This window comes from Nelumbo lutea, chromosome 5, assembly GCF_056320005.1.
Source record: "Nelumbo lutea isolate HS-2025 chromosome 5, American lotus-T2T, whole genome shotgun sequence".
Lineage (NCBI taxonomy): Eukaryota > Viridiplantae > Streptophyta > Magnoliopsida > Proteales > Nelumbonaceae > Nelumbo > Nelumbo lutea.
The window spans coordinates 62,874,100-62,901,173 of record NC_142688.1 but is presented as its reverse complement, the minus strand read 5'-3'; the positions used below and the strand labels follow the sequence as shown (position 1 = coordinate 62,901,173).

General features: G+C 37.5%; 1 protein-coding gene across 1 annotated transcript in view; it reads left to right on the top strand.

Moving 5' to 3' along the window:
- Positions 1-26,746, top strand: part of LOC148852711 (clathrin adaptor complexes medium subunit family protein) — a 32,780-nt gene extending 6,034 nt beyond the window's left edge. The window contains exons 3-12 of the mRNA XM_088946408.1: positions 6,717-6,756; positions 8,454-8,677; positions 11,445-11,687; positions 11,809-11,977; positions 13,369-13,673; positions 14,691-14,889; positions 14,973-15,126; positions 21,331-21,393; positions 21,510-21,606; positions 26,477-26,746. Of these exons, the coding sequence (XP_088802534.1) occupies positions 6,717-6,756; positions 8,454-8,677; positions 11,445-11,687; positions 11,809-11,977; positions 13,369-13,673; positions 14,691-14,889; positions 14,973-15,126; positions 21,331-21,393; positions 21,510-21,606; positions 26,477-26,566 (1,584 nt within the window). The 3' untranslated portion in view covers positions 26,567-26,746. The remainder of the gene's footprint in view (positions 1-6,716; positions 6,757-8,453; positions 8,678-11,444; positions 11,688-11,808; positions 11,978-13,368; positions 13,674-14,690; positions 14,890-14,972; positions 15,127-21,330; positions 21,394-21,509; positions 21,607-26,476) is intronic.
- Positions 26,747-27,074: the final 328 nt, after the last annotated feature.

The following is a 27,074-nucleotide window of genomic DNA, read 5'->3' as shown; positions in this document are numbered from 1 at the left end:
AGTTTACTGCAGTATGCTTATGACACTTTGATCTTCTGTGATGCATCGCAAGAGCAGCTTTATTTTGTGATGTCTGTGCTGAAATGGTTTGAAGTAGTGCCAGGCTTGAATGTTGACTTAAACAAAAGTGAATTAGTGGCTGTGGGAGAGGTGTAGGAGTTGACCAGTTGGGGCAGATTTGTGGGGATGTAAAGTGGCAAAGTTGCCTCTAAAATATTTGGGCATGCCCCTAGGTGCAAAATGTAATTCCAAGTCAATTTGGGAGCCAATTGTTGAAAGACTTGAAAAGAAGCTAGCCTCCTGGAAAACCAAGTATCTTTCTTATGGAGGCAAGGTTACCCTGGTGAAAAGTGTGCTATCCTCCCTCCCAATGTATCTGCTATCTTTGTACCCAATACCGGCAAGAATGGCTGCTATCATCGAAAAGAAGATGAGGGGTTTCCTTTGGAGAGGCTGGAAAGTGCAGAAGTATTACTTGGTAAACTGGAACAAGGTCTGTTAGCCCAAAAGCTGTAGGGGGTTTGGGGGGTTAGAAGGATGAAAAGTATCATTACTGCTTTGCTAGGGAAGTGGTTTTGGAGATTTGGAGAGAGTCAAGGAGGGCTGTGGAAAAGGGTGATGCAGGCCATGTATGGTGATAGAAATTTTGGATTGTATCCAGGAACTTCAAATCAGTCCTATTGGATGCTCAGTTTGGAAAGGTATCGAAAAGACTTATCATTGGTTTGTAAAAGGTGTGAAGTTCAAAGTAGGAAATGGGTAGAGCGTCAAATTTTGAAGGATGTTTGGTGTGGGAAGAGGCCTTTGAACGAGAGGTTCCCTGCTTTGTTTGAAGTTGCAGCAAACAAAGAATCTAAGATTGCTGAAAGCTTGCAAATTCAGGATGATAGCATAGTTTGGATCCTACAATTCAGGAGGAATCTAAATGATTGGGAAGTGGAGTGGATGGAACTAGTGCAATTTCTTTACAGTACACAGTTGGAGTCAGCAAGGGATGATAGTAGAATCTGGAAGTGGGAGAAGACTGGAAAGTTTACAGTTAAATCTTTTTATAAGGCCTTGGATAGTTCAGAAGGACATTCAGTTCCAACCCACATTGTTTGGTGTAAAAATGTGCCTTCAAAAATTTCTTTTTTTTTTTGTCTGGACGGCATACCCCAACAGAATACTTACAAGGGATAACCTCTCTCGGAAGGGTGCTGTACTGGATTCAACTAGCTGTGTCCTATGCGATGAACAGTTGGAAACAGTGAATATTTCACACTTATTTGAAGTGAAAAGTTGCTGCCCAGGTTCAGTAGAGGATTTTGTAAAAGGTTGGAGGGTGGAGGGCCTGAGTAAAAGAGGAAAATTATTTTGGAATTTAACCCCAACAGTGGTTTTTTGGTGTTTGGCAAGAAAGAGACAATTGGGTCTTCAAAAGCAAGACAAGTTTTGTAGATTCCATTTTTCAAAAAATTGTGGGGAAGATGTTTTCTTGGTTGTCAATGTCTGGTGACAGGCTGTTTAGGTGTGTAGGTTTTGAGTCCTTTTTTGAACATGATAAGCTTTTTGTAAAGCAAGGTGGGGATCAAGTTTAGAGGGAACAGTTTTTTCTTGTTCCCTTAGTACATCATCTTGATGTACATTTTGTTCATATTTAATACAATAATACTTTATTGTCTCTAAAAGAAGACCTTTGCGGATCAGTTTAGATCGATGTTTAGAAGGTCAATTAATGAGAGATGGCTAGTTGAAGGTCTTGATTGGGAGGTGTTGAGTGATAATCAAGTGGAGTTCTTGGAAAGAGGGTTTGAGGAGGAGGAAATTAGGGAAGCAATCTTCTTAATGGACAAACCCAATGCTCTAGGCCTGATGGTTTTACAATGGCTTTTTATCAAGATTGTTGGGATATAATCAAAGTTGACTTGGTCAGAATGTTCAAGGAGTTTCATTAAAGGGGAGTAATTAGTCCAGGAATGAACTCAACTTTCATAGCTTTGGTTCCAAAGAAAATTGGTGCTTGTCATCCTAGGGATTTTAGACCTATTAGTCTAGTATCTAGTATTTACAAGAAGATTGCTAAGGTACTATCCCTTGGGATCAAAAAGGTGCTCCACTTATTTCCCAGTTTCAAGGGGCCTTCATTCAGGATGGGCAAATTGTGGACCAGATTTTAATTACTAATGAGTGTGTGGAGGCCTAGAAAAGATTAAGGAAAAAAGGAATTGCAGTTAAGTTGGACTTTGAGAAAGCCTATAATTTAGTGGATTTGGAGTTCTTAATTTATGTCATGAGAAGTTGTGGATCAGAGGTTGTCTGCAATCTAGTCATTACTTAATACTTGTTAGTGGCTTAGTGTTGATTTCTTTGAGGGGATTTGAGGTCTTAGACAAGGAGATCCACTACCACCCTTTCTTTTTACCTTGGTAGTTGAGGTCCTTAGCAAGTTGATTTCAAGAGCCAATAGCATGCTGTTGATTAAATGTTGGTTTGTAGGGAGAGACATAATTCTCCTATTTGAAGAGTAACTAGACTAAAAGCTTAGTGGTTAGCATCAACATTCAGGGAGGTGATTTCAGGGATATGGCTCTTTGGGATGTGAGAAGGGGGAATGGTCTCTAAGATACTTAGGGTTACCTCTAGGTGACAACCCTAGATCACCTAGGTTTTAGACCCTAATGGTGGAAAGGTTTGAGAAGAGAATCAAGCGATTTTTTTTTTTTGATCAGTAAAAAGACTTTTATTAATAACAGAGAAGTATTGAATTACAATAGATATAGGTTGCAGTAATGCATGAACCCAATCTATAACCCAGTCTACAGACACATACAAAACAGTTATAGTTCAGCCCAGTACAAGGTAGGTCTATTTGCCCCCTGTTTTGCTAGGGTATCTGCCAATCCGTTTGCAGTCCTAACCCAACCAAATTGAGAGTTGAACCTTCTTGCAATTGTGTCAATTTCTTTGTAGATAAATTTGAGCTTCCAAGGTGTTGATGTGATGTTTTTAGCCCAAGAGATGATCGGTAGTGAGTCTCCTATTTCTAAGTCTGTTGTTCCAATCTGCTAAGCCATCTTTAAGCCTTGAAGAAGAGCCAGAGATTCAGCCTGTATTGAGTCACCAATACCTATTGGTCCTGAGAAGAGTGCCACAACTTCACCTAGATGATTTCTTATCACACCCCTTATGCCTGCCCTTCCCAGGTTACCAAGGGAACTCCCATCAAAGTTTAGTTTTAATTTGTTCATTGCAGGTGGCTTCCATTCGGCTCTCACATCTTCTTTGGGTACATCTGACTGTGCTACTTCAGTTCAGTTTCTTAGAATGTCATTCATGGAGAAGTTTTTGAATAGTTCCATGGTCATCACCCAATGTGCAGTTCTGATTTTTATGGTTTCAATGACTTCATCTTTTGTTTTACTTTTTTACGAAAAGAGTCTTTGGTTTCTTTCCTCCCATATAGTCCATACCGCAACAGCTCTTGCTGCCTTCCATAAGCACTTTCCTCTTTTCTTTTGCTGCCTCATGAAGGAGGGGCTGAGTAGACTTACCACATCTTGTGGGGGAGCCCATTTGCATCCAAAGAGAGAACAAACAATTTCCCAAATACAAGAAGCAAAAGAGCAGGATAACAGTAAATGGGGTAGGGTTTCACTACAATCTTTACAAGGACACACATGAGGGGAGAGGCATTTGTTAAGAGAATCAAGAGATTAGTTGGGTGGAAAAGGAATTATACCTCTTAAGGTGGGAGTATAACTTTGATCAAGTCCACCTTAGCTAACCTTCCTATATGCTATATGTTGGTTTTCAAGATGCCCCAAGTTGTTGCAGAAAAATTGAAAATATTATGAGACTTTCTGTAGGAACCCAGGGAAGGGAAGAAAGATCACTTGCTTAGATGGGAAAAGGTGGTAAAATTGAAAGTAGAAGGGGGCTGGGGATTGTTAAAGAATCTTTTACTCATAAAGAAAAGGTTGTGGAGGTTCCTGAAGGAAAGTGAGAGATTGTAGCACAAAGTGGTAAGTATTCATGGGCTGTCAAACAATGGATGGGATGCTAGTTGTCTGCATAGAGCTACTCTGGCTGATCTTTGGAAAGCTATCTGTGATTTTGTTCCCTTTTTTGGATCAATAACTGAATGAGGTTCATTAAATATAAATGAAGAAATTACAAAGAAGGGGAGATAAATTCTCTTAGCTCCACCCAAAAGGTCAAACAAAAAATACAACATAGCCCACAAAAATTGCTTCTTCCTACCCCTTGCTTGGCCAAAACATTAGCTAAACAATTAGCATCTCTCTTGGTCCAATGCAACTGAATTTCCATGCCTTGTTTCAGGTACCTGAACTTCCTTTTTTCATTTATGTAATCCCACCAATCCATCTCCTCCTTTTGAAGCCACCCACTAACAAGCTCGAGCTCCCTTCAATTATTAACTTAGAAATATTTAATTCCTTGGCCTTATGAATTCCTTCCCTCACAGCATAAATTTCAGCTCTCAACGAGTCACCCACTCCAATAGGGCCTGAGTAAAGAGTCCTAATGAAATCATCCTCGTCTCTGAAAACACCTCCAAAAGATATGATACATCAGGTATGTTTTCCTCAGTCACATCAGCTATGACTTGGTCTCAAGTCAGAAAATTAGGTTTTAGGGAGATATTTGGCTTGGGGAGTCACCTTTGAAGGAGGCCTTTCTCTCCTTTTTTTCTCTTTCCAATCTCAAAGGTAGACTAGTGTTTGAGTTTATTTGTCTCGATCTTCTTTTTCTGAGTTAAACCGGAACTTGGGCTTCACTAGAAATCTTAGAGAGTCTGAGTTTCCCCTTGTGTCTGCTTTGCTACCCTTGCTGAACTCTGTGGTCCTGGAGGAAGGTGGTTTGGATAGTAGGGTGTGGATCCTTTATCCAGCAGGAGTTTTCACTTTCAAGTCTTTGTTTATCTCTCTTGTAGCCTCCTCCCCTTCTCCTTATTTCCCAGTTAAAGAAATCTGGTGTTTCCCCATTCCTCAAAATTAAGTGCTTTTTGTTGGAAGTGCTTCATGGTTGTATAAATACTTGTGGTTTGCTTTAAAGGAAAAGACCAAACTGGCACTTGTCCTCGAACTGCTGCTGCTTATGCAAGTTAAATGGTGAGACTGCTTTCATCTCTTAATCTCCTGTCCCTTTGTTGGCTCTATGTGGGATTGGTTTGCTTTGCTTTTTGGTTGCAGTTGGTTCCCTCCTAATATCTTGGAAGGGTTGTTGAGCCGTTGTGTTTGTAGTTGCACTAAGAGGAGGGGCATGTTGAATTGTTGATGTGAAGATATACTAGGGCAGTAGTGTTTGGACAGTTTGAGAAGAAAGAAACTTGAGAAATTTTGGGGATAAGGGAGGAGCAAGGAAGCTTTGATAGAGTTCATAACCTTAAGAGTGGCACATTGGGTCAAGATTTTGAATCTCTTCTCAGACTTTTAAGGTTGAAGATTTCTTCAGGTCTTGGGGGGCTATAGCTGATATCCTCTAGAAGACAAAATGGGGCTGTGGACTGGTCACCTCCAACTAGTGGCTGGCCAAAGCTGAACTTTGATGGGAGTTGTGTGGGCAATCCGGGCTCCTCAGCAATGGGAGGGGTAATCAGGGATGAGGAAGGAAATATATGTGCCTTTTCTTCAGGCCCAATTGAGCAAGCTGATGTGGCCACAGATGAATTCTTGGCAGCAGTTTTTGGAGTTGAGAAAACCAAAGAATTGAGTTTGGAAAGTTAATTATTGAAGGTCAACTGAAAATAGTTGTGGTCTGGCTGAAGAAGGGGGAGGAATTGTCTTGGCACCTAAGGAATGTTCTTAGGTGCTTCAAATGACTCTCTAAGGACATGTTGATTCGAGTTAACTGGGTTAGAAGATCTGCAAACAGTTTGGCGGATGTTCTGGTGCTAAGCAAGTGGTTCAGGGACATTCTATTTTTTCAGCTTAGTTATAATACTTTGGGGTTTAGGGGTTTAGCTTTGAGTCATTGTTTTTTTTTGAAAAGGTACTTTGAGTCTGTTTCTTTCACAGCTTCTTGTTGTTTTGCTCTCTTATATTTTTAATGAAATTATTTTGTGTTGCTGATAAAAAAAATGTTATTGATTCAAATAAAATACATAAACATAACAAATAAAACATATTCAAAGTGAAAATGTAGAAATAAAATCAAACATGGCATAATTAATCTCTCAACAAGTGAAGCACGTGAAAACTTTAAATATCTTTGTTTCCCCAATTACTTAAAGTAGTTAATAAAATACATAAACATTTTGCATTCTTAATTCTAAGAGTTGTTCTATACCAAGCCCCTTGAGGCAAGGCCAAACAAATCCATGCCAACGCTCTAAGAACCCCCTTTTTGCTCGTGTTCCCTCATGTTTCCTAATACAAGATAATTTTCTAAAGATAAGAACTAATTAAAATTACAAAATAATCTTTTTGCATAGAAGAATTTAAGAACATAGATGTATTTGTTTGGGCTTGCCTCAAGGGGCTTGGTTTTGCCCTGACCCAGCCACTATGCTTGAAACAGCGCAAAACTGACTGAGGATGCCTGGGCTGAGGCACAAGGTGCACCAAGCACAAAGAATTAATATATTATTTTTTTTTTAAAAAAGTAGAACAAAGAATTACAATATTATCTGTCTACATCATTCAGTAAATATCCCTTTTCTGACATTCAAGTTTGATTTCAAAGCTTTTCCCCTTAATTTTTGTTTCCAACAGGTGGTTCTTGCAGCTTCCATTATAAGCAAGTCTGGCAAGGGTGAGTCTTTTTTTCTCCCTAAAGAAATCCTGTTGGTGTGATTTTCTGGATTTACTGTTTTTGAATGTTGACTTATCTATCTATTTGCATATTCAATTTGGTTAAATGTAATAACTTTTATATTTATTCTTAGTGTACAATTATAGTTGTTTGGTTTGCCCAACGCATGCTAACTGCTTCTATTTTGGTTTTTAGTTGAGTATTTTCTTTCTTTCAAAATACAATTATAGGAATATTTTTTTTCTATCCTTGGTCCTAATTAATTTATTGTTCAACATATTTTGACCTATTTCTTGGAATTTAATTTTTTCTAGTTGTAGTATGTTGATGTGATGTTTGTTATATTACTTTTACCATCTTTCAATTTGTTTTTGAGCTTAGTACTTAATATATAGGGGTGCAACTCAGGTACTCATGTAAAGGATTTTACACTGCATTGGGCTTGGGCCTTTGTGTTGGGCTCATTCAAAATTTAACAAAATCCCTGTTGATATATTCAGAAGCTTGAAATGGTATTTGTATGATTACCAAAGTGAATTATTCATGTCAATACACTTGTTGAATGATTGGGTTGCATTCTTCTCTGATGGTGGTGGGGATCAATTTCTTTCTATGTAACAGTTTGTACCTCCTGATTTGTGGTCTTGAAACTGGAAAAAGAGAATTATCCAAAATACATAAAAATTGTTTCATACTGTTTCTCTTTCTGTCTTATTTCTAGTTAATTTTAATATTTTATATTTTCTGGGACGATTATAATAAATTGCTCTTTATAGTTACTAATAAAAAGGAAGATTAATCATTGGTTTTATGCTTTCAGTCCTTTAGCCGGTAATTTTAAACATATAATGATTATACTTCTGAGTTTTTTTATAAATGAGAATCTTTATTGGAAAGTGGAGAAAAAAACAGATACAAGTATCCATGGAGAGGTATGAGCTACAACCTCTCCTAGCAATCAAAACCAAGTATGCATGGTAATTTCTGGTCGACTATTCCCTGTTCGCCCCTTGCTTGGATAAAATATCAGCCATAGCATTAGCTGTCTCCCCACCCATTGTTTTCTGACACATTTCTTGTTAGCCATTTGAATTTTTAAGATCATTTTTAAAGCACCAAATCACAGTCTCTGGGTTCTGTAGACACCCCACAACCACCTTGGAGTTGCCCTCTATTAATAGCTGTTCCACTCCTACTGCAAACTGTGCCCCTTGAAGGACAACTAGTAATTCTGCCTTGGTGGAGTCCCCCACACCTAAAGGGCCTGAGCATAAGAGAGTCGCATTACCACTTTCATTCTTTATAACCCCTCCCATCCCAGAGGGACCTGGGTTACCCTGACTACTGCCATCAAAATTTAGTTTCATGAAGCCTTCAGGAGGGGGTGCCCAACGCATTCAGACAGGAGCTGCTTGCCACTGCTGCCCAATGCCTCCATGGATCATTAAAAGAAAGCTGGTGAAATAAGTCCAAAGATTTCCCCTTATTCTTCTCCAGGGTTGATTTTTATGTAGAATAAATTTGTTTACACTAGGCTCTGCTATTGGGTTTGCTTATTATTTTTAACCCATTTGTTGCCTTTTCATTTTCTTATGCACCATAGTAAGATCATAACGGACTTGCGCTAGCAATTGAATAATGTAATGAGACCCCCATACTTGGTATTCATTTTCAATATCTGTTGTACTTGTTTGCAGCTCTTGTTTCAAGGCAGTTTGTGGACATGTCTCGAATAAGGATTGAAGGATTACTTGCAGCTTTTCCCAAATTGGTTGGCATAGGAAAACAACATACATATGTTGAAACTGAAAATGTGCGCTATGTCTACCAGCCAATTGAAGCTTTGTATTTGCTACTAGTGACAAACAAACAAAGCAACATTCTTGAAGATCTGGAGACACTGAGACTTCTCTCTAAGCTTGTATCCTTTTTATGTTTGTCTTTGATTATTTGTACTGTTATGCAGCTGAAGTTTTGCTTTGGTTGATTTCATTGAGATAAATTAAATGGGACAAGAGCACAGTTATAAAAATGTCGAAGGTGAAGCACCGTTTCAAATCAACAGAAAATAAGTCAAAGGTGAAGCTAGGCTATAGAAGAGTGTCTAGACACCTATGTGTTACCTAGGTGACGGATTTTGAAAACAAAAAACCAAAGTCCTATGTTAATTTTTTATTTTTGAATAGTAACCAGCAATCATCCACACTAGCAATTAACAATAATATTCATCAAATAACAACAAATTTTATATCACAATATAGAAATATCATCATATTCATGATAAGATAGACATTTGAATATGTTAGTCTCAATATCTCAAACTATTATTACAATATAATAATAGGAATTGAAAACGTCAACTATATTAAAAAAAACTAATAAAGAAGAAGAATAGACCCTTGTTTGTGTCCCAGAAAAGAAGCAGAAGAAGGGGATTTTGTTCCTATTTATGTCCTAGAATAAGAAGGGAATAAAATTAGGAAAGAAGATTGCGCCCCCATTTCAATCCAAGAAAAGGAAGTAGAAAAAGATGATATGGAACAGCTGCTTCAGTCCAAGAAAAAGAAGTGGAAAAAAATTCAAAAAATTAAGAGTGCAAATTGTTGCCTGTTTCTGCCCAAGAAACGCGAGAGAAAAGGGAGCAGAAGATACCTGCCTTTTCTGTTCAGTTGGTGTAGCAAGATCTATTCTAAGCAAGGTTTAGAACTGTTTTAATTGAAAGGGACTGCCAAGCTGTTATCTCTTGGCTCAATGCTGAAGAGGAACCACTGTGGGGGTTTAGATCTTTGGTTGGGGAAGCCAAATCCTTTGGATGTAGCCTGAACTGCTCGTTCAGGTGGATCCCTAACACACTAGCTGATAGATTAGCTAGAGCTGGATCGATGGCATGATTGTAAATTGTGCCTGGGCCTGGGGTGCAATTGTATAAGTAAATATGGTCAGCTTACGCTGTTTCTTTGTACTTCCCTACAGTTGATCCTGGACATGTTTAGGGGTTTATTTTAAGGCACTTAATATGATTCCATTGTTATTATCAAGAATAAATGGTTTAAAATGTTGGGCTCAGTGGAAATTTTGGTCATCCAAATATAGGAAACATGTCAAAATGTCATATGGAAATATTGTAAAAATTATATTCATTCTTGAAAGATGCATATGTACATCCTTTTAGACTGTTATCTTGGTCCAAACCATCAAATAAAGCTAGGAAACTAAGGTTAATGGATAAAATAATATGCTTTGAAATTGTCCTATGTACTTTAAGAATCAAAATTACATAATAGAGTAAATTCAAACAAAATTTGTAACGTGTATATGATTCTAATAGACCAACCAAATAATCTATTGCACAAACAAAAAAATAGGATTTAATTTCATGTCCAAAATGAATTTCAAGTTGGCTCAAAGTGGTAATCATTACTACTAGACAGGCAATAAAACTGCTATTCCAGACTGAAAAAATAATACCGCTATGATATAAAAAATATTGTTGCCAACTTATGCTATAATACCATCTTGTGTACTCCATATAGGGTTGGTAGTTTTCACTAGAGAATATATCAGTTTCTGTAATGTGTTGGTATCCATTGGAAATAGAAAAATGTCTTTGAAATTTTAGAAATATATTGATATTCTAAACCATGATTCTTATATTATAAGCATGCAAAATAAGAATACAAACAAATTATGAAATGCCAGCCCTGGCTTTAGGTGCCCAACTTGTTGCCTAGGCAAGGGCCTAATTTATTAATCTGTGCCTTATCCAATCCTCTTGGCATTTGAGTGGGTCAATCCCTCCTTGCTAAAATTAGAACTGATGGCTTCCATGGACTTTTATAGACCATTTTGTGATGGTTTGTGAAGTTACAAACAATAGATGGTAAAGATCACACCTTTGCTGTATTTTTTTCCCTTTGTCAAACAATTTGGTGATTTAGGCAATTGACCAGGAAATTAAGTGAAGTACTCCAGATACAAAGTATGGAAAGGTGTCTATAACTTCTCCACCAGGACCTACCCCCCAACCTAAAGTAGCGACATGAGCTTCTCTGGTATGAAATGAGCCACTTCAAATAGGTTCATTGCTCTGGCCCAAAATACAATTAGTCCGGCATGGGCGACGTGAGCCCTAAGTAGTTTACCGGACAAATTGATAAGTCGGGCATTCCCGGCCCACCAAGCGAAACTGGTCGTTTCTTGGTCATGACCAGCTAAAGCTAAAGTTCCATTAAAGAGAATTTCCACGTGGTAGAACTTCCTTAAGTAAAATGACCCAATTAATAAATGATTGCTTTTACTTAAATTTTCTATGTTTTTTCGAAAAAAGAAAGAAAAAGAATAAGGAAAACAGTTTTGTTTTTTGTCATTTCTTCAAACAAGTTCAATTTGATGCTAGTACTCTGGTGCTTCTTCAGGTTTTGAGTCTTAAATTTTATTTTTACCCTTTTCTTTTCAAAATATTTCAAAAGTCCATGAGACGTATTTCATACTTTTAATGTTCCTCCTCCTCATTGAAGCCTTGTCCCAACTATATGGGGACACTTACATGAATCCTGTGTTTTTCCATTCCATTCTGTTTAGTGCCATATCCATTGTTAAATATACCTTCAATGTTCCTATATTACCAAATTTCTCTACCAAAGCAATAATGCACAGATTCATCAAGTTTATTCCTTAAGTATACAAAGGTACCTGAATATTGCTCCAATCTAGATGAAGAGGGCATTTGCAAGACAGCTTTTGAGCTGATTTTTGCATTTGATGAAGTGATCTCCCTTGGACACAAAGAAAATGTGACAGTTGCACAGGTTAAGCAGTACTGTGAGATGGAAAGTCATGAAGAGAAACTGCATAAGCTTGTTTTGCAGAGCAAGATTAATGAAACTAAGGATGTCATGAAGCGTAAAGCAAGTGAGATTGATAAAAGCAAGGTAGTTTATATAAAATTGATGCTTCTATTATTTATATTTTGTTTTGCTTTCACCTTTTTTTTTTTTTCTTTTTTCAACTCTCAAACTATTTCTTATGTAACAATGTGTACACATTTTGCAGATAGAGAAGAACAGAGGAGAGAAAGGAGGGTTTATGTCTCTGACGAGTTCAGGAAGGATAGAGAGTAGCTTTAGTGAGATGAGTATATCTAGTGGTGGAGGTGGTTTTGGAAGTAGTTCTGGATTTGGACTGAGCACTGAAGTGGAATCCTTTTCTAGTAAAAATAAAGGTTTGTGTCAGTTCTGTGTCTTAATTTTTTTGATTAATAACTGCAGATTCATTAAATTAGAAAAATATGTGCACAGAATATAATACGAAGATAGAGATACACTCTCTTATCTCTCCCCAAGCATTATGTTTTTACAGTTGCGCCCAGAACAAATTTTCTCTTCCCACCCCTTGCTTTGCCAACATGTCTGCAAAGGAGTTTGCACTTCTCTTAACCCATTGTACTCTCACTTCCATATTCTTAGTCAACCTTTTGAACCTTTTATTCTCACTGTTGTAGTTCCACAGTTTCATTTATTTCACTTGTTAACCACTCCACTACCAGTTTTGAGTCTCCTTCAATAGTTGATTTCCTAATGTTCACAACTGTCTTGCCCTTTGTACTCTTTCTATTTTTTCCATGGCCTCTGCCCTGAGAGAATCACCCACACCATCCGGGCCTGAGAATAGAGCAACTATCTTCCCCTCCTCATCTCTGAATACCCCTCCAATTCCTGACAAACGAGGATTCCCTATACTGCTGCCATCAAAGTTAAGTTTAATGAACCCTATATCCAGTGGAGACTACAAGGGAATGGTGATGTTCTTTGTGTAGGATGATTCGGTCACTTCCTTCCAATTTCTAAGTAGATCATCCGTTGTGACAGACAAGAAAGTTTTCAAGGACTTCAACCAATGGGCTACTCTAATTGTAATGGACTCAATTAGAGCTTTCCTACGACAGACAAGAAAGTTTTCAAGGACTTCAACCAATGGGCTACTCTAATTGTAATGGACTCAATTAGAGCTTTCCTACTCTCCCTCTAAGAAAATTCTTGAATTTCATGTGCCTTAATCCTATAAAGGCTGTTTTTGTTCTGTTTTGACATGTTAGCGCTTCAAGTTACTGTTACTGATAGAAAATGGGAAAAATTAATTTGTATAAATCTTTGCATTGGAGAATGTGACAGCACCATTAGGAACTGAGCGGATGGTCTTCCACTGCCGAAACTGATGTTTGACAAGGTAGATTCAAACAGTGGTATGGTTATATTCTCTGGACACCAAAAAAGATCAAAGAAAGTTTCTTAATGTCAGGTCAATTGTTCTTTCTTCAATAGGCCGTCGGTAAATTGGAACATGATCTGGGTCTCCAACTGAATTGAATTCATACGTTAAATGGTAGATCCATTTGTTATCAAATTGAAATTATATTCTCTCTGACATATCTGTATGCATGTATATTGTGCATACTTTTCCAGACAAATAAATTCTACTTCTTAAATGCTTAATTTTGACTGATCGATGTAGGATTAATCATGCCACCGAAATTTCACTATGTAGAAAATGTGACCTGATTTTTTATATTTCAGCTGGTGAAAACTTCTTTAAATATTGTTTTTGCTTTTTCAGGTCGTCCATCTGCATCTGCTACTGCTCCTCCTAAAGGTCTTGGTATGAAGCTTGGGAAAACCCAAAGGACTAACCAATTCTTGGAATCTCTGAAAGCTGAAGGTGAAGTGATTGTTGAAGATGTGCCACCAACTACTACACAGTCCAAATCTGCTGTGCCTCCACCAACTGATCCGGTAACATTGACTGTTGAAGAGAAGATTAATGTGACACTCAAGCGAGATGGTGGGGTTAGTAACTTTGATGTGCAAGGCACTCTTTCACTTCAAATTCTTAACCAGGAGGATGGACTTATCCAAGTGCAGGTGCTCTCTCTCTCTCTCTTGTTTGTATAATGCTTTTCTGCTAGCATAATCTATGGCTCTGAAAAGAGGAATTGAGGAGCAAATTGAAGCTGGTGAAGCTAGTGAGAAATGATGAAAAAGGCATGCATATTTATAAAGGGTTTAACATTGGGTAATGGTGGAGAAAGAGTTGTGTACTGGCTCTATATAGTTGGGATAGTTGTTGATGATGATTATGATATCATAGTGATAACTTGGTCTGCAATGCACATTGTAAGTTGGAAATTGAATCAGGATTTGTCTTTCACAAAAAGAAAAGAGGTAATATCCAATTTGAAAGGATGAAAATCTGCCAAAAAATAATTCCATCATGTAGTGCTAGAAACTGGCATTGAGAACAAAATAAAGGTTCTAATTCTGTGTGTTGAATTCACAAGTTCAATTAAGCGCTCCTTTATAGCACAAAACTCAATGGTTATTTTCACATGGAATTTGTATAAGGCCCTTGATGGTATTTCTTGTTTTGCTTTTTTTCTTCACCCCTTGTAAACAATATATTAAAAGTTACAGTTTGAGCTGACCTTTGATAGTCATTCCCCCAAGGCCCCTAGACCCTCAACAGTAGTTTAATATCAATACTTTTTAAGGCAGACAAGAAATAACATCTCATTTTTTTTTCAGTCCTTAAGGTCTCATAGTATGAGCATTTTCTTACAGATTTTGAGAATTAAATGTGTTTATAAAATTTGGTTATACAGATTTAAGGGAACTATATTGGTGACAGATGAGTTTGATGGTTCATCATGAGAAAATTTGAATTATTTGGGGCAGATTTTTGCTCATCTGTGGCGTTGGATCAGAGGAGATAATATTTTTATTTTTGTTGCATTGTAATCTGGAAGTTTCTTATACTTTTGTATTGTGATCTCTCATCACCTCATTGTTTCATGGTTTAATGCCTTCCAGTTGCGCCTTCTTAAATGAAAAGTTTGGGTGCTTATGTCATTATTTGATTATTGTATTGTGTCTCTTTCTCAGATTGAATCTCGGGCAGATTCAGGCATCCTTTTCAAAACCCATCCTAACATCAACAAGGAACTGTTTTCAAATGAAAATATTCTAGGTCTTAAGGATCCTAACAGGCCTTTTCCAACTGGACAAAGTGGAGATGCAGCAGGTGTTGGTCTTTTGAAGTGGAGAATTCAAAATTTGGATGAGTCTCTTGTACCACTGACAAGTAGGTTTTTTATGATTTATTCTGCTACTCTAGTATGCCTTTTCCCTTGTCAATAATTTCTCACTATGTTCATCTATTTGCAGTCAACTGCTGGCCCTCTGTTTCTGGGAATGAAACTTATGTCAGCATTGAGTACGAAGCTTCTTCGATGTTTGACCTGCGGAACGTTGTAATATCAGTACCTCTTCCTGCATTGCGAGATGCACCAAACTTCAGGCAGATAGATGGGGAATGGAGGTGCACACACTAATTTGTCCTTTATTTGCAAACAATGTGGCAGTTAACTTCTATAAAAGTTACATTTCTTTTTTCCATGTATGCTTCCATTGAACTCAAATGGCATGTATATTTATGTCTTGGGGTAGCAAACTAACAATTATGATACTTGAGTTACTATTCTCTATGTTTATAATTTTTTGGTCTTAATTATGAATAATTTAGTCTTGGAGTCCCTGAATATGTTATATTTTATTTATTTATTTTTTGTTTCACATGTAAAAAAATCAATGGTATTATTTAGTTTTTTTTGTTACATTTATAGTTCCATGTGCTTTTTATCCATCTTTTTTTTTTTTTTGATTGGAAACAATAGCTTTATTAGAGATATTTTAAAGTACAACTTTCAAACCCTAGTATAGGGTGTTCATCCAAAATACAATCAAAGTACAGCACTGCCCAAAGTATATTGTTCCTGATAGTCCCTTGTTTGGCTAAGGTATCTGCTAATCCATTAACTGATCTTCTTGTCTACTTGAGGCAAGCACCAACCTCCCTTGTTAAGCTAAAAATTTCCCTCAACAATTGTCTGTCCAGATGCCCAAACAACCTGTCTGCATCCAACCAATTATCAATTTAAAGCCCCTTCTATTTCGATTTGGTATAGCCCCAACTGTTTGGCATATATAACACCTTGAAGCAAAAGCCATGACCTCTGCTCTCAATGAGTCTCCCTCTCCTATTGTTCCAGAATACATAGCAATTGTTCTCTCTATCCATCTAATGCATTTGATTTGTGCAAATTACTTGTCATAGCTGCACTTGTCTTTATTGGATGTAACAAGGTTTTAGAAACCAACCCAGAAACAGAACAGCTTTTTCCTCTGGTTCCTGGGTCAGTGGTTTGACCGTCTAGTCAAATGGGTCAAAATGGTTGAGTTCAATTTACATTGTATATTGCATCCTGACCATTAGATTGGAATATTAGGTTAGGTTAGGAAGATATATAGGTCATATACATATATTATAGAAGAGAGGGTGAGAAGGGAGGCTTAGAAAGAAAGAAGAAAGAAAGAAAGAAAGAAAGAAAGCAAGCAAGAACGAATGAAGAAGAAGAAGGCGGTTGCCTCCTCCCTCAGATCTCTCTCTCTCTCTCTCTCTCCCACAGCCAGTCAATTTCTTTCTCTCTTTTTTTGTTATTTTAATTTTTAAAAAGTAATTTCAGTTTTTGATTATTTAACTGTGAACCTTTGGCCATATCGAATGGTTCAGCAATTAGACCATCCGGGTCAGTGGTTTGTTGACCGATTCAATATTTCTTTACAAAATAATAGGCCAGGTGGTAAACAGAACCAAAATGGCAGCCGGTTGCCGAGACCCAAGTTCTACTCTGGGTTACCAGGTGATTAACTCAAGTCTTTTCTATAAGCATCTTGTTGTGTCACCAACATCGGCCAAATACCAGAGTTGCTGCAACTCTTCCATGAATCTTCAATATGAGGGCATCCAGGAATCCTCTGGACCTATAGAAGGCTTTCTACACACTACTACTGGTTGGGAATGAAAAAGCGAGTGAAGGGTTATGTTGCTGCTTGCAATCTATGTGAACAACATAAATACATTAGCCAGTCTCCAGTAGGTTTGTTACAACTCCTATCTGTTCCCTCTCAGGTATGGGAAGAGATTACCATGTGTTTCATAACCAGACTTCCAACTTCAGGAGGTAAGTTGGTTATTGTAGTTGTGGTGGACAGCTTCACTAATTTCACGCACTTTTCAGTGCTATCTCTTATTTACATGCTTAGGTGGCCAGATATTTGTAAACGACAGCCATGCTTCATGGAACACCCCTGGTCATCATCACTGATAAGGACCCCACATTTGAGCTTACTGGAATAAGTATTTCAAGGCCATGGGGACAGAGCTACACTACTCAACCAGTTACCGTCCTCAGATTGATGGTTAGACCAAGTTGGTAAACCAGTCCTAGGAAACCTACCTAAGGTGTTTCACTATGATCAACCCAATATTGGGCCAAGTGGTTACCCTGGGCCAAATTATGGTACAGTACACCCAACCATGCATTTGCTGGCATCTCCTCCTTCCAAGCTCTATATGGATGTCCGTCGTCTGCAATCTTACCATATGAGAGAGGATCTTCAGCAGTAGCAGAAGTAGATGCCCATTTGATTGAAAGGGATGAAATCCTCAAGGCCTTGAAGGTCCATTTGCATTCAGGCCTAGGAGCAGATGAAGCAGCAATATGACAAGAACCACATGGTGTGAGTATGGTGGTAAGGCTACGTGTGGGGGTCTCCTTGAAGGACAAAGGAAATCCGAGGGCAGGGGGTAGGCTGAAGGCTAGGGTGAACATAGTGATAGGATGATGATCTCGTTATGAGTTGGACCTCTATTTATAGGGAGAGATCCCGAAAGGAAGTAGCACACGTGTATTATAAGAATTCTCAGACGAAAGGAAACCTCGTCCTTGAGATATCTCATAAGACATATGGCGAAGCCCTAGCGGTGTTCCCTGACAACTGACACCGAATCGAAGATTCCCTTTCCTAGTGGGAATCAAACACTTTTAGCTCCTTCCTTTTGGGACCTCGGGATCTCTCCCTATAAATAGAGGTCCAACTCATAACGAGATCATCATCCTATCACTATTCAGTCTAGGTGCAAGAGGCATACGCCTCATACACTTTTTTCATGAGGCGTACGCCTCATGCGCTTCATGCACATCTTAGATAAAAAGACAAAAAAAAAAGAAAAAAACAAAAAAGAAAGGAAAGGAAAGGAAAAGAGAGGGAAGTGAAAGAAAAAGAAAGAGAAAAAAATAGAGAAAAAGGAAAGAAAAGAAAAGAAAAGGAAAGGGAAGGGAAGGGAAGGGAAGGGAAGGGAAGAAAAGATTAGGGGAAAGAAAATGGTTTGCCCCCTTCCCCTTCGCCCCCTAGACCCCCCACCCCCTTTTCAATGCAGTCCAATTTGTTTTTTTTTGAGCTAGGGGGGTCTTGCTCCGCTTCGACAAAACTCCCCCTTTCAACTAATGTTATGCATCTTTATTCTTCTTAATATAAAACATTTTTTATTAAAAATAAAGAAAAAGTGAGATCCTCTTTCCTCCTCCTAACGCCCCCCTAAGGAGGCTTACGCCTCCTTGTGTTCGGGAGGCTTATGCCTCTTGCGTTTTGAACTATGCCTCTAGGTAGTGGAATGCCTCGCGTCACGCCTCCGTGTTTTAAAACATTGCCTGCAGCTACTCCTCCAACGGTCATCTGGGACAGAATGATCCCCTTTCACTCCAGCTGGCCCCTCCACATCCATCCCCACCAGTCACCAATTTGCTAACCCAAATCCTGCCAACCCTGAACAACCTCCTAGAACCAACCCCACCAACTCTATCACTCTATTCACCCTAGCCTTTAGCCTTTGCTAAAAGACCTATCTGAAGCTAGCTCCCTGGTATTATGGATTGTTTAATGTGCTACAACTAGTTAGTGGGATGGCCTATCGTCTTGATCTTCCACCTACATCTAAACTTCACCTGGTGTTTCATGTTTCTATGCTCAAAACATGCTCCGATCTCACAGCTCAAAGAAGTATAGATTTGCCTGAATTCTCTAAAGATGATGAGTTACAAACTAGGCCCATCAGGATGCTTGACTATTGATGGGTCAGGCAAGGCAAGAAGATCACCAGAGAGGTTTTAGTAGCATGGCCTGGGCTGCCAATAGAGGATTCTTCATAGGAAAACTGTAAGAAGCTTAAACAGAAGCACCCCAACTTCAACCTTGAGGACATGGTCCATGATGAAGCCAGACCGAGCAACTGTGTCAGCCTGCAGTCACCCTAGTTCCCCTCATGAGCCATCTGTTACTTCTATACCAGAAAGACACGTCAGCACAATTAGTTAGGGGAGAGATATTTGTCATAAAGTTATACAAGGGGGTGAGGTCGAGTGAAGGGAAGCATGCAAATTGCTTGAAATCTATTATCTTCTCCTCTCTGTCCTTCTCTCCTTCCTGTCCTCTTCAGTTCTGTAGGAGGTGAAAATCCACACATTAATTGGCTCTAAGGCATTGATCTATAATTTGTCTACCCTATATAAACACGCCTTGATAGTGTGTGAGTAAATAGAGGGTAACCTCTTTGAGTCATAGTGACAGTACTTTAACTATTGTAGAGAGACTGGGCCGAATGGGCCCTAGTATCTATCCTTTTATTCTTTGTAATGTGTTATCTATTTGTTTTGTTAATGGGCCTGTTACTTCTTTTTGTAAGCTTACTTTAAGTTCTTGCTTAGCTGGCCGCCCACTTAAGGGCATACTTGTAATTAACCTAGTTAATGAAGATTAACAAAAGGATTAGAGAGGGGAGAGAGGAGATTATCAAACTCTTCTTCTTCCTCTTCTTTTCTCCTTCCTCTTCCCTTGTACTGTTGTCTTCTACCTTTCTTCTACTTTCTCTGTTTTTAACCAAGTTTATATCAGTTTTAGAGGACTGACTTACTTCTACTATAATCATATAGAGGCTCCCCACCAAGCTTATGGGCCTTAAATCTTTTGGGTGGTCCCCACTAGCTTTCTTGGGTATAACAGCTATGAATGTGGCATTCCCTGCATTTATTATTCCACTGTCATGAAGTTACTGAAACACATCCATCAAGATTTGTCTTCAGAGAAATAGACCAATTTGCAAGGAGGTTTAATACTAGCTTTGGTTTGGTAAAGAGGGAAGCAAATGGACTTGCAGATGTCCTAGCCAAACAAGGAGCAGACAGACCTACTTTATTTTGGGCTATATTGTAATCTGGTGTAATCTGGGTCACTACATTGCTGTAACTTAAAACCTGTGATTAATGATTTAATAAAATTTTATTTGCTGATCAAAGAAAAAAGAGATTGGTATGCTGCAGCTTTCTTGATAAAAAAGCACAGGGATCAGGGCTAAGTACTTTGAATGTATCCATGGATCATGCTGATATTCTAAATTTCTAATTTCCTTCAATTTGCAAGGAAGGTTTTGGCAATGTTTGATAGGATACTTTAGGGGAGGTTTATCAAGATAATTCAAGAAAATTGAAAGGTGACTTATCCAGGAGCAGTTCAGTTCTTTGTTTGATGTTGAACGTGCACGGTGGAATTTTCTTTTGGGTCTTAGATGATTGTTAGTTTCTGAACTGAGAAATTTTTAAGAGAAAACAGGAGAAAAGACTTGCTATAAGAAAGGAGAAAAGAGAGAAAATAAAACCCATGAATCATTTGTAGTGTTCCTTAAATTACTCTTGCACTCACCAGACAATACATATAGCAGAAATAATCTCTAAAATTCCTTAACCACGTTTTTTTTCCAACTTTGTGCATATATACTGCCTAGGGTCAGCCAATCTCCTTTCTAAACTAAAAACTCAAAATTATAAATTCTTTAGACCACTTAACCAGAAACTGGTATTTTAAAATCAAGAGCAGTGGCAATGGAAACATCAACATCTATGTTGAGGGAGATTAGATGTTTGACAAGGGTAATAAATACCACCTTTTCTTAGGCCTAGAGAGACAGCAAATTGTATGGATGACACTCTAGCCAAGCATGGCGACTCTTGGCGTATTTATTCTGGATTGCTTGGCGTATTTATACATATTCATTCCTTCATTGTATTTAAAAAATGGTTACCAAGAAAAACATAACTAACTACAACTAAACAAATCAAACTAGTAGGCTGGACCCACATTCAAAGATGAAACTGACCAAAGTATAAAAATACAAAAAATAAATAAAAATTCAGAAAACTATATATATCTGACAACTCCATTACTTTCTCTTTGATGAAAGTTGCAAGTTGCACCATCTCTGAAGGGAAATAATTTTTTTATTATTCGAAGAATTAGAATTGTCTATGACTTTATCCCACAACTGTAGTAATTTCACAGGGATGCAAGTGCTAAATGCAAGTTTGTGGTGACATCTAAGAAACAAGGCTGTGTTTCCACTTTCCTCTAGAAAAACTACAAGCTTGTTCTAGTGCTCCCAACTTAGAAAGTATGGAAGTGAACAATAGCTTGTCCGGTTTCCATAGCATCACAGTAAACATTAACCATTCCACAACTTTACTGATTTCAAGCTCATTTCCTTCCTCACCCCACTTTTTCAAAGTAAGGGGTTGGGTATAATAATTTTTATCAGGCATGTATTTACTTTTTTTTTTATTAATTTGATTTGCAGGTATGATCCAAGAGCTTCCACCTTGGAGTGGTCCATACTTCTCATTGATAGTTCCAACCGCAGGTCAGAGTGCAACTTCGATTTAGTTTCTAATCTTTATGCATACGCAATTTGTTCTTTAAATTCTTCCCCTTGTATTGTATCATATATCTGATTTTCCACTTTTTCATCCTTGGCAGTGGATCAATGGAGTTTGTTGTTCCTCCAGCAGATTCATCAGTTTTCTTTCCCATTTCCGTCAGGTTTACTGCGGCTAAGACATTTAGTGACCTAAAGGTTTGTGAAGTCTGAATTCTTGTTAGGCCCCCTCCTGAATTTATAAGTAGCAGTAGAGTTTCGTTTTGTATCTTTTGAGAATAAAGGGTTAGGTTTTACCTCGGTCTCATCTTTTACTGATAAAAAAAAGAATAAAGGGTTAGGTTACAAGAAAAGGAAAACCTGCATAAATAATGGAGGTTGATGTGTTCTTAACCAGCACTTCCGTGACTTCTATTTGGGTCTCTATATCACTATTCTAAAAGGTGTTCCTAGGCACATAGATATTGTGTTAATGTTTTCTTATGAAATATGGTTATCATATTATGCCATTATGGAGGTTTAGGTGCATTTTATTTGATATAGAACCAAGATTTTTATATTCCTTCATGTCAAATTTTTATTTTATATGTTTTAGGAATGTTGTGCCTCACTAGTTCAAGCGTGCACCTTGTGTTGTGCCTTGCTTCTCAGGTGTATGGAAGCCCTTGCACTTTTGTTGTTCCTCTTTCTTTTAAAACACCGCTCTAGATGTATCCTTATAGTCCAGTCCAAGTTCATTATCACAGCATCTATCACAAGCCCATGCTTACAACAGAATCAAAAGCTCATGACTATTTTCCCAGGAATCATAAAACCACCATTAAATGCGGATGGTTTTTAAAGGAACTTTGAGCATAAAAATTTATTAGGAGTCAGTGAAGTATAAAAGTTTTATAGGTGGTTTGCAGCAAGAGCAAATAATTAGTGTGCAGGGAAGTAAAGGGGTACCTGGGTTTAAAATGGTCTTTCTTTTTGTATTGGAGATAGTTAGGTTGGTTTTCCTAGAATTTAACTGCTTGTTATGATTATTAAGATGCATTAGCTTGTATTATGTACCATGGTAGCTTGTTTTGAGCTTTGAACCTCTAGCACACATTTTTGGCAGTGTGATACTCCAAACCACTTTTAGAGGTAGAACAACTCTATGATTAGTGTTATTCCATTCTTGAGTTTATTGATAAAAAAAATTCCATTCTTGACTTTTTATTTATTTATTTATTTATTTTATTCTATCGATCATCTGTCTTCTGTATAATGACGAAAGGAAAACCCCCCATTGACAACCCCATAGGACATGTTGAAGAGGCATTCAATAGAGAGATAAGTCCAAGAAGTGGTTATACACTTTGGCTGCTATCTAGAAATCTCGAATAATGTGGTTCACTGCCATTTGATCTTTTCTCATAGAATGCATTCATTTGGGGATAGAATCTATTGGTCTTCATTTTAATTATAAAAAAGTCTATTGAATCCTTGTTGATTTTTTTTTTATAAAATCATTTATTTTAATTATCTAAAAAATGTATTCATCTTTCCACATGCTTTGAATTATATTTCATGTATTTCTTTTATTATGAGGCATTTCATGTATGGTTTTGGAGGAGTCATAGATTTCCATATGTAATTTCCTTGTATGGAAAGTAACTTGTGGTAATTAGGTACATCTTTGATTTCATATGAATTGTCAATTTTTTTCCTTTAAATAATTAGTGCACTAAATGCACCTCATTAACTTGTAGCAATTCCCCCATTTCTCTTTTCAGAAACAGAAAACAACTTTTATATCAAATAACTGTCATTTAGTGTATAAATCTTTTAAAAATATAAATATGCACACTTGGGTTTGTTGCTCTAGAGGAGTTAAATGAAGCATACATGAATTCAAGAAAGATATTTGTGGATTGAAGCAGTCTCCCTATGAATGGTTTTGTCCATTCAATGTAGTGGTGAAACTTTTGAATTACAGTGGCATCAAATTTGTTACTTGATGTTCAGATGTCATACAAAGATGGGTATAATTCTGTTGGTCATTTATGTAGATATATTGTGGTTACAAGTCATGGTCTTAAAGAGATAAATATGCTGAATTTATCTCTTCAACATCCTTTGTGCACCAAAAGACCTAGGGAAATTAAAATAGTTTCCTAGATTTTGAAGTTGCCAAGTCAAGGACTGAAATTAATTTGTGAAAAAGGGACTGTGCTATTATGCTGGATCTACTTAATGAAAAGGGTCTATTAGAATCAAAGCCAGCTAGTACTCCAATGAACACCAATGTTAAATTGAATGAAACTAAGTTGTTCTCCAACTTTGGCTGTTTGGCAGATACAAAAAGATTAGTCAGAAAAAAAAAGATGAATTACTTCACTGTTACCAGACTTTGATGTTTCATATGCAGTGGAGAGGTTCATATGGAGTCTTATGTGATAGGAGAATACCAGTGAGGCTAAAATGAAAATTTTATTCAACTGTTTTAAGGCCAGCAATATTATATGGAGAAGAGCATTGGGCGGCCAAGAAATTTCATGTCCAAAAAATGAATGCACAGGAGAAATGCGAATAGTGGGATGGAATAATGGGAAATGATCTCATTCGAAGCAACCTTGGAATAGCTCCAATAGGTGATAAGAATGAGGGCAAGTAGACCAAGATGATTTTGACATGTATAGAGAATACCATCTATTAGTAATGGTAAGAAATGATCTCAATATTGAGGGTGGGGTGACCAAAATGGACATGGGTTGAAGTAGCGAGAAACGGTTTAAGGGGCCATATTTAACAATGGCTTTGGCATTAAATAGAATGAAGTAGCTGACCCCATATAGCTGGAGTAGGCTTGGATGATATTGATGATGATGATGATGTTAGAATTACAAAAACAGCATACTGATGAGATAGACTCTAAGAAATACAATCTGTGATTAACTGGTCAGCCAGCTTTTCCTTCTCTTTTCCTGGCTAAATGGTCAGTAAAGTATTAGCTGATTAGGAAGTCTACCTGAGTGATTTTTTTGAAGTGGCAGACAGAGTCTAAAGCTTCTCTAGTGGTAATTACAATATTATAACCAATTTTACTGATACATAAATATTGATTTTATATTAGATACAAGGTTTACAAGCATGTTTGTTTATCATTGGATCAAATCACATTGTGGTTATATTCACTCCAATTGCTTAATTGGATCAAGATTTTGTACAAGTAGATTATGTTAGCTGCCCAAATTTGTTGGTGGAGATTCAACAAGGACAGAATTCGTATCTTATGACTAAAATTAGAGCATCTCTAAGACCTGTAAGACACTGTAGTAGGTGAGCCTTCCAGATTGAATGGTTCATACAGATTGGTTCTAGGTTCAGTCTGGCAGATAGCTTTGGTACAGTGTGGTAGGGAGCTCCTAATCCTGATTTTTTCATTATTGTATAAGCTGATTAGCATGTTGTTTGATAGTGTTTTCCATTGAACCCTCACGTGAGCTTTGGTACAGTGTAGTAGGGAGCTCCTAATCCTGTTTTTTTTTTTTTATTATTGTATAAGCTGATTAGCATGTTGTTTGATAGTGTTTTCCATTGAACCCTCGCATGAGCTTTTTTCGATAGTGTTGGTAATTAATCTTTTTTTCCTCCTTTTAGAAAATATCTTCTGATCATGTTTCTGATAAAAGAAAATGAATGAAAAAAGGGAAAAAGTAAAGATTGGTTTCATGGTTTGTCTGCAGATAGCTCTATTTTGCAAGGTTTTTAAAAACGAACCGGAAATAGAACTGGTCAGGGGACTGGTTTCTGATTAAGCGGTTCAACAGTCCGGGTCGAATGGTTTGACCAGTGATGTCATAAATAAATTAAAATAAAAAATATATTTATAAATAATAAAAATAGCATAAAATTAAATAAAAAACATAAAAATATAGAAAATACAGAAAAAAACAAAAAAATAAAACTATCTAAATACAAAAATGACAAAATACATAACAAATAGAAAATACAAAAAGGACAGAAACATTGTCCTCTCTGTTTCCTTCTTCACTGTGATAAAGAGTAAAGCTGACAATCTCTGTTCTCTGTAACAAGGATGGAGAAAGTTAAAAAAACAATAAAATGAATAAATTAATAAAATAAAAGCAAGAGTATGAGGGAGAATGAGAATGAGAACAAGAATCAGGTAAAACAAATGGAGAGATGGAAAAGGGGAGGAGCAGCGACACTGTTCTCGCTGCTTGCGAAGCAGAGTAGATGTGCTCATTCGAAAACAAAAGCAATAGATTTTTTGAGAGTTATCTTATGTAAAATCGCCGGCCGCCGCCGCAAAATCGCTGACTGCTGCTGCTCCTTATTGCTCCTTGTTGCTGCTGATTACAAGAGGAAAGAAATCTGCCATTGCAAAATCGCCGGTTGCCGCTGCTCTTGTTGCTCCTTGTTGCTGCTGATTACAATAAAGAAATCTGCCTCTGCTCCTTGTTGCTTACCGCAGTAAGCCCTTCTGAGGAAGGAAATCCGGATGACAGTCGCCGGTCATCGTGATTCACTGTTGGTCGATGTCAGTCATGGATGTTGCAGGTTGTTGGTCGTGGCTTTCACAGGTCGTCGGTCATGCCGTCGGGGTATGAGAATGAAGGCTGGGCCTTGGAAGGGTTAGAACGAAAATGACCTTTGGTTCTAACCCTAACTCGTAAAGGGGAACCGTGGGATATGAATGGATTTTTTTTTTTAAATCGGATGAAAATGAATTTTGCCTACCCACGAACCGCTGCCCAGGTCGAACAGTTTAGCGGTTCGACCGCCCGGGTCAGTGGTTTTTTGACTTTTTCAACGGTTATTTATTGAATAACGGTTTACAGTATAACCGGACCTGGGGGATGAACGGTTACCGGTTTTCTGGTCCGACCGTCCGGTCTGGTTTGGTTTTGAAAACCATGCTATTTAGTTCATTTTCTTTTACAGTGAGTTTCTTTTATGTTTGCAGGAAGGTTGTGATCAATATTTGCTACATTAATTTTGTGAAAATATGTTAATATTTTTAATTATTGAAAAATGTTAAATGCATAACGCTCCAATTTAAATTCCCTTGCAGGTTTTGAATGTATTGCCACTGAGAGGTGGGTCACCTCCAAAATTTTCACAGAGGACACAATTGATTACTGAGAACTACAGAGTGGAGTGATTGCGATAGCTATAATAACAGATGGATGAATGTATGAGATTTGCGTAATGATGTTCTCATTGGAACAACAGCACTAGTTCTTGTTTTCTTTACTCTTCTTATTTTAATATAAATTTTGAGATTGAACATCTAGGATATTTTTATTTACAAAGAAATAAGTTGGTTTTTGTTTCCTCCAAATCATCTTTTATGTGGCATAGATGATTTTACTTGATATTTTCTAGCAAGGAAAATTTTCTGTTTAATGCATATTCAAGCGCATTTTCAACATGGGCCGTGTTGCCATATTGCCATCAACATTGTGGTAGTGTCAACTATCATGCTTGTTACTTGGTCAATAGTTGTCAATTTCGTGTATTTGGCCATCAGTCAAAGATCTAAAATATTGATAGATACGTTTTTAGGGGTGCGGGTCTTCGGTTCCAAGGTCCTGGAACTTTTCTTGTCTAGATCGGTTCCAGGGTTTACCCGTGGAACCTGTTCCAACAATAGTTCAAAATTTATATTT